The following is a 12452-nucleotide window of genomic DNA, read 5'->3' as shown; positions in this document are numbered from 1 at the left end:
CGCTGCGTCCAGGCCGGACTCAGTTCTAGTTTAACCCGCAGGAGATTTTTCGCTGCAATACCACGAATGACCCCTGGAAACAGCTGCTGCAGGGCTGAGCGGCGGCGGGTCCAGGTCTGATAACACATCCATGCACGGCGCGTATGGGAAGGGCACCTGCGTAAGCAATGTCAATGCTGTGATTGGCTGCGGAGCGGAAGTGAACCGTATCGTATCATTGGCTGGACATCTGTCACTCACTGTGTTACACTGCAAAAAGTTACAGAAAAAAATGTTATTGCTCTAATTAATTTACAGTTTATGTTGAATTGTATATTTTCTTGTGCGCTGAGAATGTGTGACCAGTGCGCGATTGCGCAAGCGCGCAGCGGAGAGGGAACCCTGGTCTCCAGCCTGCCTCAGGTGAAGGCAGGTGAGGGTGGCGCTGTTGGTGTATGACGTCAACCAGCTGCTGGAAACAGCCTCAGAACGGGTGGAACACCTGATGCAGCCGGGAGCCAGAAAAGGCGTGAAACCTGCCTGTATTCAGATTTTGTGCAGTTATGGTTACAGACTCTGTCTACGCTCATATTTGAGTTTAATTCATTTGATTCATTCATTTTTTCCTTCTCAAATTTTCTATAGATATCACAATAATATCATTATCGTAAATCCTTTTGGTCATGGTGATCATCATGAGCCCTAATTTAAATTGTTATGGCCTTAACCTGAATGGTGCTGCCAGATCTGATGCCTGAACTCAGATTCTGTGTGGAGTCTGCGTCCTTGTGTGGCCCACAATCAAACAGATGAGAAGTCATGTAATAACTATCATATGTACAGAGCTGACAGAAATGTCACGCTATAGATGGAGTCAAAATTAGCAGATGCTGTGGAGAAGTCTCACAGATTGTCTGAGTCAGCTGTAATTGCAGACGGTCAGTCCTCAGCATCTCTCAGGTGGAAGTCTTCAGTATGAGCCTCGCATTCTCTTTCCTCCCAGCAGGTGGTCGTAATTATACTCATCTGTAAGGGCGCGTGGCTTCTCCACAGGGTAAAAACGCTGAAGACTTCCTGTCTTACTATAAAACCCAAGAAGCTGTTAGAAAGAGCAGCAGAACACCCTCAACCTCACAACAAAAAAAAAACAAAAAAAAAAAAAGAGGAGCAGTTTATTTAGACATCACTGAAATCACTGTTTTTATGCCCCGGAGCTGCCAAAATCCTTCACCTGTGTGTTTCAGTGCTGTAATTACACAGCTTGCTCAGTAAACAGACTGTATGTTGAGCCTGGGGTGAACTCTCTCTGGGACCAGGCTCATCTGAGAGATACATGTCTGTGGTACTTTTTTGCTATTTAGCGTATTTTATTTCAACCTGTGAGATAATAAAGGAATATTTTCTTAAAAGTCCATATTTTACTCTTCTGTGTTTTATTTTGAAATGTTGATATCAATCAGAAGATATATCAGTGTAGTTTTACATCTCCTCTCTCAGGCTTCTCTCTGGAGCTCTGGTAACATGTCAGTCAGCCAATCAGAGGAGAGGATCTGAGCCTCTCTTCAATCAGAAACACATGCACATCTACCTTTAGACTTGATGGACCTTTAAAGACGCCGCCAGCTTTTCCTGGTGATGCTGCTTCATGAAATATTAAATGTCTGCGTCTTGTTTACGTGTAATTGGAAAATGTGTCATTAAACAAAGCAAACAGAAAATACAGCAGCCTTTTCCCTGGTGGGCTGTAAAACAGAAAACAAACTGTGCCATCACATCCTCAGTATCAGTCCCTGGAGTCGTGTGCAATGCTGCTGTGTTTTTACCTGCGATAACTCAAATCAGTGTATTAGGAGTGGTTTGTTTATGAGCTTGTGAGAACCTGTTACAGACAAATAAAACTCAGAGTACTATTGTTTTTTTAGCTCCTTTTGTTAAGTTATTAAAATTAAATGATTATTATTATTATGGCTTTTGTTCCTGTTTTATACCTGCTTTCTATTAAAGAGAAACAAAGTGCATTCATAAAAATATTCTGTCTCTTGCTTCTTCTTCCAGAGAGCCCACTGACGTTTGCAGCCCACCTGGACGGCGTGGTGGAGATGATCAAGGTGCTGAGGAACGGAGGAGCTCACCTGGACTTCAGGGCCAAAGACGGCATGACCGCCCTGCACAAAGCTGCAAGGTCCAAGAACCAGGTCACACTCACGGTAAAGGAACAGGGCTACTTTCAATGTTTTTACATGGATGATGATTTCCAGATGTCCAGATTATTGTTTAATGTTCTTTTAGCACAGCAGCTAAACAAAGAAAAACTGTTTTTTTTCTGTCATTTTAAACTTGAATCAGCTGTTTATTGTTTTTTTATTGTGATTAAAGCACTTTAACATTTGTTTTAAAAATGAACTTTAGAAATGAAGTATATTATGATGATGATGATGGTGATGATGATGATGAAGATGGTGATGAAAACAATTATTATTATAATTATTCCGTAACTTAAAAATATGTAAGGTTCTGTAATTGATAGTCATGCTGCTATGTGCTCCACAACAATGCTGACAGTTAGCGATAGCTAGCGATAGCAACATTTACCAAACACATTCATAATATCAGTAACAGCAAGTTAGCTAACGTTATCATGCTACTGTAGCCTCACTAATGAAAACAGACATTAACATTATGTAGCATCAACTTACTGACACATGGAGGAGGAGAAAACCAGCTCTGAGTCCAGCTGGAGCCTTTAGCAGCTCGTAGGGTTCTCCACCTCAGGACAGACCGACCAGGACTGGATCCACGGGCGGACTGGGAAAGAGATTCAGCCTTGGACTGATCCACTGACACTGATGGAGCCAGTAAAGACACTGATGGAGCCAGTAAAGACACTGATGGAGCCAGTAAAGACACTGATGGAGCCAGTAAAAACGTTAAAAACATTATAGCTATTTTGATGGTCCATCGGCTGACCGGGATTTGAGCCATTCGTCCCCAGACCAGTCCACCTGTGCTGTTGTCTCATCTCTTTCTTTGTTGGAGGCCATTTTAGACGAAAATGTGGTTTCTTCTTTAGTGGAGGAAATTCTTGAAGGTCGCTTCGACCTGAACTGTACTGCATTGTGTCATCTCACCTGTGGGCGGTGCCTGTGTGTTTAGAGAGAAACTCAGATCACAACACACACAGAGGGGGTGTGGCTTCATTCTCTGCTCAGGACGCCATCACTCCACTATATCTTTACATAGAAAACAGTTGTTTGCTGCTGTTTCATTGTTTTAAATCTCGTTTACAGAACCTTAAAGAATGTCTCTGAGTTGACTACAGACCTTACTCAATAAATCACCCCCTCACACACACACACCTGTTGTCACTCCTCAGACGCTGCTGGAGTTGGGGGCTTCTCCAGACTACAAGGACAGCCGTGGTCTGACTCCTCTGTACCACAGTGTGGTGGTGGGTGGAGACCCGGGCTGCTGTGAGCTCCTGCTGAATCACCACGCTTCTGTCTGCTGCCAGGACGAGAACGGCTGGCATGAGGTTCACCAGGTAAATACACACACACACATCACTGGTGTTTTTGGCTGTGTGTTTAGTTGGAACAGCTTGTGTTGGGAAAGCATTACTAAAGCGCGCGCACACACACACACACACACACACGCAGCCTTCTCTGACTGTGGGCGACCGTCTTGGCAGCTGTTCCCCGCTGAAGTAGATAAAGCCATTTAAAGAGAGCCACCCTGCAGCAGTGACAAACTATGAGTGTGCCTGTGTGTGTGTATGTGCGCGTGTGTGCGTGTGTGTGTGCATGCGTGTGTCTTCAGGCCATCAGCTTTATCAGATTGCTTATATCTGTCTTCCTGTCGAGTTGCAAAATCTCTGCCTTCCCCCGTCTGTCCTGTTTCAGACATGATAACAATCAGCTGTCAGACAGGACAGTGAACAACCGAGCACCCAGAATGCCTCGGGAACACGAAAGACCACTTCTAAGTATTTATAGTGATCCATGTGTTCAACAGCAGAACTCCTAATCCTCACAGCCTCAGATTTGTTCATGTGAAAATCAGCCTACATAATCTACATCATTTTTTTTATCTTATAACAAGTAAAAAAACTTCACCATAAATCCTGTTAAAGCCTTGTCCTCGCCAAGTGAACTGTTCCCACATTTTGGGTGATGATCTGAGGTGTGAAAGTAAACTTTATTTCATCTAATTCAGCTCCAGACTTTAATGCACTTAGATGTATTTGTCAAACTATGAAAAACTAAATGAACAAATGCAGCAGAGACATTAACACTTGATAGCTCCTGAACTGTAATTTGCAGTTAAAACGCACAGTATGGAACTTCTGCTGCTTCGGCGTCTCTCAAATCGAAACAATTTGGTGACGTTGTCTTGGAAATAGCGTGGGATCATGGGAGTTGTTAGAAACACCAGGGGATTAAAATGAGTAAAGTTTCACAATTAAAGTCAGTTATTCTCTGACGCTCTTCGGTGACACAGGACGTCTCTGATTGGCTGGAGCTGAGCTGTCTAACATTTCCAACAGCTTCTTTCTCTGATAACTTCAGATCCAGACGTCAATGACTTCATCTGGTTCAAATATATAGTTGAAAAGGACCAAAGTGTGAAAAGTGAATCTGGATAACTGGATAAAATTCACACTGAGCTTCTGTCAGACAAACACAACACTGACACATGAGCACAGAGGATATGATGTCACTGACCAATGGAAACAGAGCGTTACCATGATTCATGATGATATGAGAACACAACATGTGGATCAGAGCTCTGGTTTTCTTTACAGATTCTAACTTAAAGTGTGAAGCTGAGATGAGAACACAAATGCCTTGAAGGCATTTACAGAGAAAATTGGTTCATAAAAGCAAGAACCCTCCGTTTCTAATTGTCTCTCAGCCTCTTGCAGTAGTGAAATTGATCATCATATCGTGTTTTGACTTGTTTGTCAGATTATTGTTAATGTTTTTCCTCGCACACACTCGCCCTTCCTTCCATCTCTTGAAGACACAGAGTTCAAACTCAGGCTACAGCAGCTTCTCCTCGTGGTGTCACCTCCTCTGCTGCACACTGACATCTAGTGTTCAAGCCCTCTTACTGCAGCTACAAGGCTCCTCCAGCGGAGGTGTCACGGGCTTTATTTGACAGTGAACTACTTTGTTTCTCTGTGTGTGTGTGTGTGTGTGTGTGTGCAGGCTTGCCGTCATGGCCACGTGCAGCACCTGGAGCATCTGCTGTTCTATGGAGCAGACATGAGTGCCCAGAATGCATCTGGAAACACTGCTCTACACATCTGTGCCCTATACAACCAGGTGAGCAGGTGTGTGTGTGTGTATGTGTGTGTATGTACTTGTACTGGCTACATAGTAAGGACCAAAAAAAGTATTTTACTAACAGAGTGAGGACATTTTGGGAAAGTGAGGACATTTTGGCCGGTCCTCACTTTTTGAGACACCTTCAAATCACATTTTGAGGGTTAAGACTTGGTTTTAGGGTTATGGTTAGAATTAGGTTTAGGTTAAGGTTAGGGTCAGGGTTAGGGTTAGGCACTCAGTTGTGATGGTTAAGGTTAGGGTAAGGGGCTGGGGAATGCATTATGTCAATGAGTGTCCTCACAAAGATAGAAGTACAAGTATGTGTGTATGTGTGTGTGTGTGTGTGTGTGTGTGTGTGTGTGTGTGTGTGTGTGTGTGTGTGTGTGTGTGTGTGCAGATGTGTGTGTAATGTGAATGACAGCACACACCAGTATCGGATTGACCCGGTTCTATTTTAAGATGGTGAGGGCAGATCTATTATCTGTATTGTATGTGTCAAAAAAATGAATCACTAACAAATTAAAACTTCATTTTTTTCTCAATTATTCACCAGTAAAAGTTGAGAGGTTGCTTGATGTGGGAGGAAACGCACAACGAAACGCACAACGAACAACTGAGGTCATATAAACTATTTAACTCACTATAAACAATTCATGAAACACGTTATAGGTTTCTGATGATTCGTTATGTGTGCAAACCAGAGCCACGCTGGGACTAATGGAGAGTTCTTATCTAAACCAATGACAATAATGTGTGTGTGTGTGTGTGTGTGTGTATATATATATATATATTTATATTTATTTATTTATTTATTATTAGAGGTTAGGGATTTGTTCAGTGCATTTGCCATAGTATTTTTACTTAAAATTTTAACACTTTTACATTCAATATAGTGCATAATTCAGCATGTATAGGAATTACAGCACTGACACAAAACCAACAAAAAAGAAAAACAAAGAAACTGACAAATGTTCATTGCATTATATGCAAATTGCAACAAGTCTTTGGAAGAAATGCAGAAGAATAATAATCATTTTAACAAACCCGGAAACTGCAGTATCCACAGAAAGGGAAGTGCCTCCATATTTTCTCAAATGTATTGTTCAGCCTTTGTTATGTAGCTTTTCCTTTCTAATGGAGGGATTCATGGCATCATTATCTTCTGAGTTTCAGTGTATTTGTGAAGAATTAAAAAGAATATGGGCACGATGTTAGTTTGTGATGTATTGTAGTCGTATTCTTGAGTCGGACCTGGATGTTTTCACTCATCCTGCATTCTCAGACCTTCCTCAGCGACTCACCTGAGTCTGGGACATAAGAGACAACTACCTGTCAAACTGGGGCCGTGCTCACTTTCGCTGTGCGTGCATCTGTTTCTGCTGCAGACTCCACCTCATTCACTTCTGCACACACTCTGCAGGGTCTTTGTTCCCTTTTCCCATGGGGGGGGGGGGGGGGGGTCTCCTTGCATGTTATTTATCATGCTCATGTGTTTGGGGCCACTGCAGCTTGAAGAATCCCCAAGAGTGCAAGCACACAGCAGAGTCACAGTCTGCCTCTAATTGCCTTAAATAGTTAAACTATGGGGCTTCTTCCTGACAGAGCCTCAGGTAATGGCTGCTTTTAAACATTTTGAATGTGGTCAACTCTTATATGTGAATTTATATTGTATACCTACATGAAAACTAATTCCTTATAGTAGTACTGTGTGTGTATCACAGCCTGATGTATCTTATTCCTCTGAGGTACAGAGCTCCATTGTTTCCAAAAAAGTATTAAAAACACATCAGTGAGCCATACTGGGTGACATGTTCCTTCATCACCATGAACACACACACACTGTAGTGTATTCTGACTCAGTCCCACACACACACACACTGTCCTGCTGCCCCTAATACTCCGTGGAACTCCCCCCAACAAATGCACACTTTACCTCCGTTAGAGCAACGTTTGTTAAAACCACACTTTCCAGCTAATTTAGGAGATTACCAGAAGTTTTCAAGAATGAAACTCACAGACTAACAACATGTTGGCTTTCATCTTTCGTGGTTTTTAGTAATAGTAAGAAAATATGGAGCAACTCCAGCCTTATCCTGTAACTGAATGTGCACAGAATAGTTAAACCATCTCAAAGCCCACTTCACTTTAAACCTGTCAGAATACCCTCCAGCTAAAGGTCAGCGGCAGCCTCTGACACTTGTTTGTAAAGCCGCTCATCTGAGACCGTTTTACGCATCGCCCTCGGAGCGTGGCCAGTTCTGGCTGCGAATCAAAAGCGGCCTTTGTGAATTTGAATCAGGTCAAGCATTTAGTTCCACTTAAGGAAGATAATTCTGTTTCTGTGGCAAAGGACTCATGTGCTTTTGACCTTTATGAAACGGTCTCAGTCTCCCACCATCTTCCACTGATTGCTTATAAAGAACATTGAGGAGAAGGTTGAAGGTGTGAAATGCTGCATTAGTGTCGATGCAGGCAGTTTGCAATTCTTTAAAATAAGCCATTATTGTGTAATTTTCTTATTCTCAACAAATGCTCAACCACCTCTATAACCTGAACAACCACAGGTCATTTTTTTCAACCCTTTGATACGACCCATAGGAGAGTCTCCTAAGGTGTAGGGTGTACCAGACCGTGGTTGTCATGGTTACGATAATAAACACGTGGACTGTACCAAGAGTGGCATACCTACCTCTGTCGCCACGGTTACCATAATAACAGTCATGGCTTGGTTAGGTTCAGGTAAAGATGGTGATTTGGGTTAAAATCAGCTCTTCCTGAACATTAGACAATCTTTGTTGTCATGGTTACAATAACAACAGTGGATATCATGGATAACAAAAACAACATCAACTGCTCCTGTCACATGGGAATCGAACACCGCTCTCCTGGGTCATATTCATCCATCCACCCCAACCTCCTCCTGACGTGGTCGCTCTATAAACTACGTCACCGCACTTTTCCCTTCGCTCCTGTCATCATTACTGAGGAACCACGTGGACCCCAGGAAGCCTAGGTGCTGGAAGCTAACAGGGATCCTGGAAACAGTAAAGTCCTGGTTGAGGAGCAGATCAGTGTAGGAAAAAGATATATCAGGCTTCATATCAGACAAATACCTGATAGTAGGATCAATCATTATTGGGTTTGTTATTTTCATGGGATTTGTTGACAATAATAAAAAATATAGAACATCACCAGACTGATCACCTAAAGCTGGAAACAGGGGTTTGATGTAACCTGGATCATTCTGTTATTAGACTGTTTTACTGGACGTCATAATTATTCATGAAGTCTCACTTCTTGATAGATGGAGTACTCTGAGCAGATGTTACATAAAAACATTAAAAAAAACTAAAAACGTCTGGCGAGCGTGTGTGACAGGACAGTCCTGGCTGCGATTTTCAGCCACTAACACAACATGAAATGTACAAGGAAAATCCATCTGAAGCTGAAGTTTCCATGGTGTCCAAGCTGCTACATCCTGGATTATCCTCAGCAGTGTGAGCCTTTCTCACATTTCATCCTTAAAGGTCGCACACAGTCTAAAGGCAGATGTCCATGTGTTTGTGATTATAAAGCAGGTCTAGGTTCTATATTAATACTGTGAAAGTATCAAAGCCTCAGTCCACAGAGAAATGCACACAGCCTGTATTCAGACACTGAGCCTTAAAACCAGCCGTCAGGACTTCTGGAACTTTGTGATGTCACAACAAAGCAGTCACCGCCCTCAGCCACGCTCCAAGCCCCACCCACCTGGACCCACCATCCAACCTTGCAGGATTTGATTTCTTTGAGTGTTTACCTGAATATACCTATCTGCTATATTTTTAATAGATTGCTCAGAAAACAGTCAGCCAATCAGAAGAGAGGCTCAGATCCTCTCTTCTGATTGGCTGACTGACCTGTTGTTACTAGAGCTAGAGGGAGAAGCCTGAGGATACATCTACATTACCACAACTCTTTTGCTATGTTTCCTCCTGCCGTCAGTACTCCAGAGTTTTTGATCCCTTGAAACAGAAACATTCAGAAATGCTGCTGGAACATTCTTAGTTTTAAAATTTGAGGGTTGCGCCATAATCTGCACAGACAGAAACAAAGACCTTTGCAAATGATGATGTAGACGCCCACGTCCGCTCCCCAACTGCCTCTTATCAGCCTCAACTACCAGTGGTGAAAGCAACATGAATAATGATCCTGTTGTCTTTGCTAGCAGCTGCTGTGGAGTGAAATTCTGCATTTTAACGCTACAACTGCCTGCAGAGTAGACAATCTGCTTCCTGTTTACACCGGCTTGCACATGCCCAGTCTACGTGAATGGTCATGTATGTATGTATGTATGCGTTTTTAGGTGTGTTAGAATGGACGGAGATTGTTTCTGATATGAAACTAAAACGGTTGCGTGAACAGAGATGGTTTTTATTTTTTAAAACCACTAATATATCTGCTGATGGAGATCAACACTTCAAATAAAACACATGAAAAACGTCAAATATGGGACCTTTAATTAACTTGTGGGGACCCCAGGAAGAGGAGCCACAGTTACAGTACAGTGGCTAATGGGGATCTGAAATAAAATAAAATAAAATAAAATAAATAAATAAATTAAAAAAAACTCATCTCCAGTCCCCGCTTCTCTTTTTTTTCGTCTTCTAGTCATCTTCTAGTTAACATGTCACACTTTTCATTATAAGCCTGTATAGAAAAAAACAACATGTCGTGGGATTGCTTTACTCCAGATGGAAACGTCCAGGAGTAAAAATAACACACTGATGCACGTCTTAAAATAAGATGTTAACGTCTAATCACAGAGACGTTTGTTGTACTAACGACACTGCACAGATTATGGTTGTGTATCAGTATCTGTTTGAGACTCAGAGCGATGTTTCAACTCTCAATAGCTTATTGTGGATCTAAAAAAAGTATTTATATTCATGTGTGTGTGCACAGTACATGCGTGGTTGAGCACTTTGTGGGCGATTTGTGCAGTAGATTCAAACCCCTCAGCACTCTCCATCTCTCTGTTCTTTCTCTCTCTCTCCCTCTCTCTCTCTATCTATCCATCTATCTCTCTCACTCTCGCTCCCTCTTTCTCTTTGAGTGGAGCAATAGATACACACTTAACAGCGAGTGAAGCTCCATTCCTGATATAGGTAATAGATGTTCTGTTGTCTTTCCTCATGTTCTTGTTTCAGTGCTGGGATGTTCAGACATTCAGACACACTCACCAGTTCCTGCTCTTCTCACTTCTTTTTTTTTGCTTTTGGGGAAATTCTGCTAATGTGGCTGGAAGCTAATCATCCTCTCTCCTGAGGAAAGTAGGAGAACTGAAGGACTTTCAGTGCTCAGTGGTTTTTAGACGTTCTCCTCAGCTTCATTTGAATCATTTCTCTCTCTCTCTCTCTCTCTCTCTCTCTTTCCTCCCCAGGATAACTGTGCCAGAGTGCTGCTTGTTCGTGGAGCTGACAAGGAAGTGAAGAACTACAACAGCCAGAGTCCATTTCAGGTAGAGTCAAAAAAAAAAAAAACACTACTCATCTTCACTACAATTTGCATGTAAAGCATTATAGTAGATTGATTTGAGCTTTTAGCGTAGGAAAAAAACATTTTAGTAGCAGCACATTTTCTTCTTCTCATTTGTTACCATGGCAACAGTGCAAAATGGTCAAGGTCAGTTGCAACCGGGGATTGTTGCGAGTGTCTTCCTGGCCAATATTAGGTTTGTTTCAGTCAGAGGAGAGTGAGCATCAAACCTTCATCAGTGTCAGTTTAGTCCTGGAGCGGGCGTCTTCTTTACTCCTGAGGAACACCGTGTATTATCTGCAGAACGCCAACTTTGTGGAACCGTGAAGAACAGCTCCACTTAGGTTTTTCTGAAAGGGTCTGATGAAGGGAGAGGAGGTTTTCATGTGACAATAGCAACATAGATAATGTTAAAACAGTGCACTGTCAAGCCTTACATATAAAAGTGATGCACAGTTGTACAGGAAGTACTGAAGTTTGAGCGTGTGTGGATAATTATAGGAGCTGGTGTTGCATAGATGCATCTGCATGTGTGTTTGTGTTTGTAATGGCTGAAGTGTGTCGGCTTCTGCAGCTCATCTCATCTCTGGAAGAAAAAACCCAGCAGTGCTTGGAGCTTCCTAGCTGGCGTGATTGACTCATAACCTACGCCTGAGTTACAAAAGAGCCTTATTCAGGCGGGCGTTTATGAAAGGCTGTCCCACGGGGTCCTCGTCTGTCCTCCACAGCCACTCCACTGGAGCGCCTCATTATAACTGGAGCGCTTCATGGAGGGAGCGAGCCTGGGCCCGAGTGGAGATCACATCGGGGTCTTAGTCAGAGTTAGAGCTTGAGCGTTCAGCCGCGGTGCAAGGTTTTCAGCCGTGGCCTAGATTCATCTTACATTTTCCACACTGATGTCAACCTGCAGCTTCGTTTCCCTCTGCATGATGCTTCAGTGCAGGATCCAGGATCAATAATCTGCTCTGTAGCCTTCACATGGAGTGAGATGTTTATGTTTATGTCTCTATTTAACATTACTCAGTACACAACTGCTGATGGCAAAATGAGCTGTGTTCCACTGTTATGTAATACATCAGACATCACTTCAAATAAGACCCTGCAGAAAACCAGCCCACAGGTCGTCTGTCAGCAGGTTACTATGACCCATAGTTAGGTTTTGTTGCTAGGCGACATCTAGTGGTCGTAGTAATGACGACAGGAGCAAAGGGAAAAGTGCGGTGACGTAGTTTATAGAGCGACAAAGTCCACGTCAGGAGGAGGTTGGGGTGGATGGATGAATATGACCCAGGAGAGCGGTGTTCGATTCCCATGTGACAGGAGCAGTTTATGTTGTTTCTATTGTCCATGACTGTTTGTTGTTGTTATTGTAACCAACAAAGATCGTCTAATATTGATGAAGTACTTCTTTTGACCCAAATCATCATCTTTTCCTAAACCTAACCAAGACATGACTGTTATTATATAGTAGCTATGTCGATTATATAGTAACCATGTCAACGAAGGTAGGTACAGCCTGTGTGTTTATTATTGTAACCATGGCAACCGTGGTTCAGTATGCTATTTCAGGAGATGCTGTTGTTGGTTGTATCAGAGGGTTGATGGTTGCTCAGGTTGGAGGAGTTGTTG

General features: G+C 42.6%; 1 protein-coding gene and 1 long non-coding RNA gene across 5 annotated transcripts in view; one reads left to right on the top strand and one right to left on the bottom strand.

The window, feature by feature from the left end:
• Positions 1 to 12452, top strand: part of LOC139628273 (SH3 and multiple ankyrin repeat domains protein 2-like) — a 187738-nt gene that overhangs the window by 80661 nt on the left and 94625 nt on the right. For all 4 annotated transcript variants that reach the window (XM_071489787.1, XM_071489789.1, XM_071489786.1 and 1 more), the window contains 4 exons: positions 2035 to 2186; positions 3353 to 3520; positions 5187 to 5303; positions 10729 to 10806. In XM_071489787.1, the coding sequence (XP_071345888.1) occupies positions 2035 to 2186; positions 3353 to 3520; positions 5187 to 5303; positions 10729 to 10806 (515 nt within the window). The remainder of the gene's footprint in view (positions 1 to 2034; positions 2187 to 3352; positions 3521 to 5186; positions 5304 to 10728; positions 10807 to 12452) is intronic.
• On the bottom strand, positions 2014 to 3475 carry LOC139628284 (uncharacterized). Its single transcript, XR_011692737.1, has 3 exons — positions 3336 to 3475; positions 2676 to 3120; positions 2014 to 2154 (listed from the first exon to the last, which is right to left on the bottom strand). It is a non-coding gene; the product is annotated as an uncharacterized lncRNA (long non-coding RNA).

Source organism: Trachinotus anak, unplaced genomic scaffold (genome assembly GCF_046630095.1).
Source record: "Trachinotus anak isolate AG129_WGS33_773 ecotype Australia unplaced genomic scaffold, CSIRO_AGI_Tana_v1 ptg000011l, whole genome shotgun sequence".
NCBI classification, from domain to species: domain Eukaryota; kingdom Metazoa; phylum Chordata; class Actinopteri; order Carangiformes; family Carangidae; genus Trachinotus; species Trachinotus anak.
The sequence above is the reverse complement of the archived record's forward strand: the minus strand, read 5'-3'. Positions and strand labels throughout refer to the sequence as shown.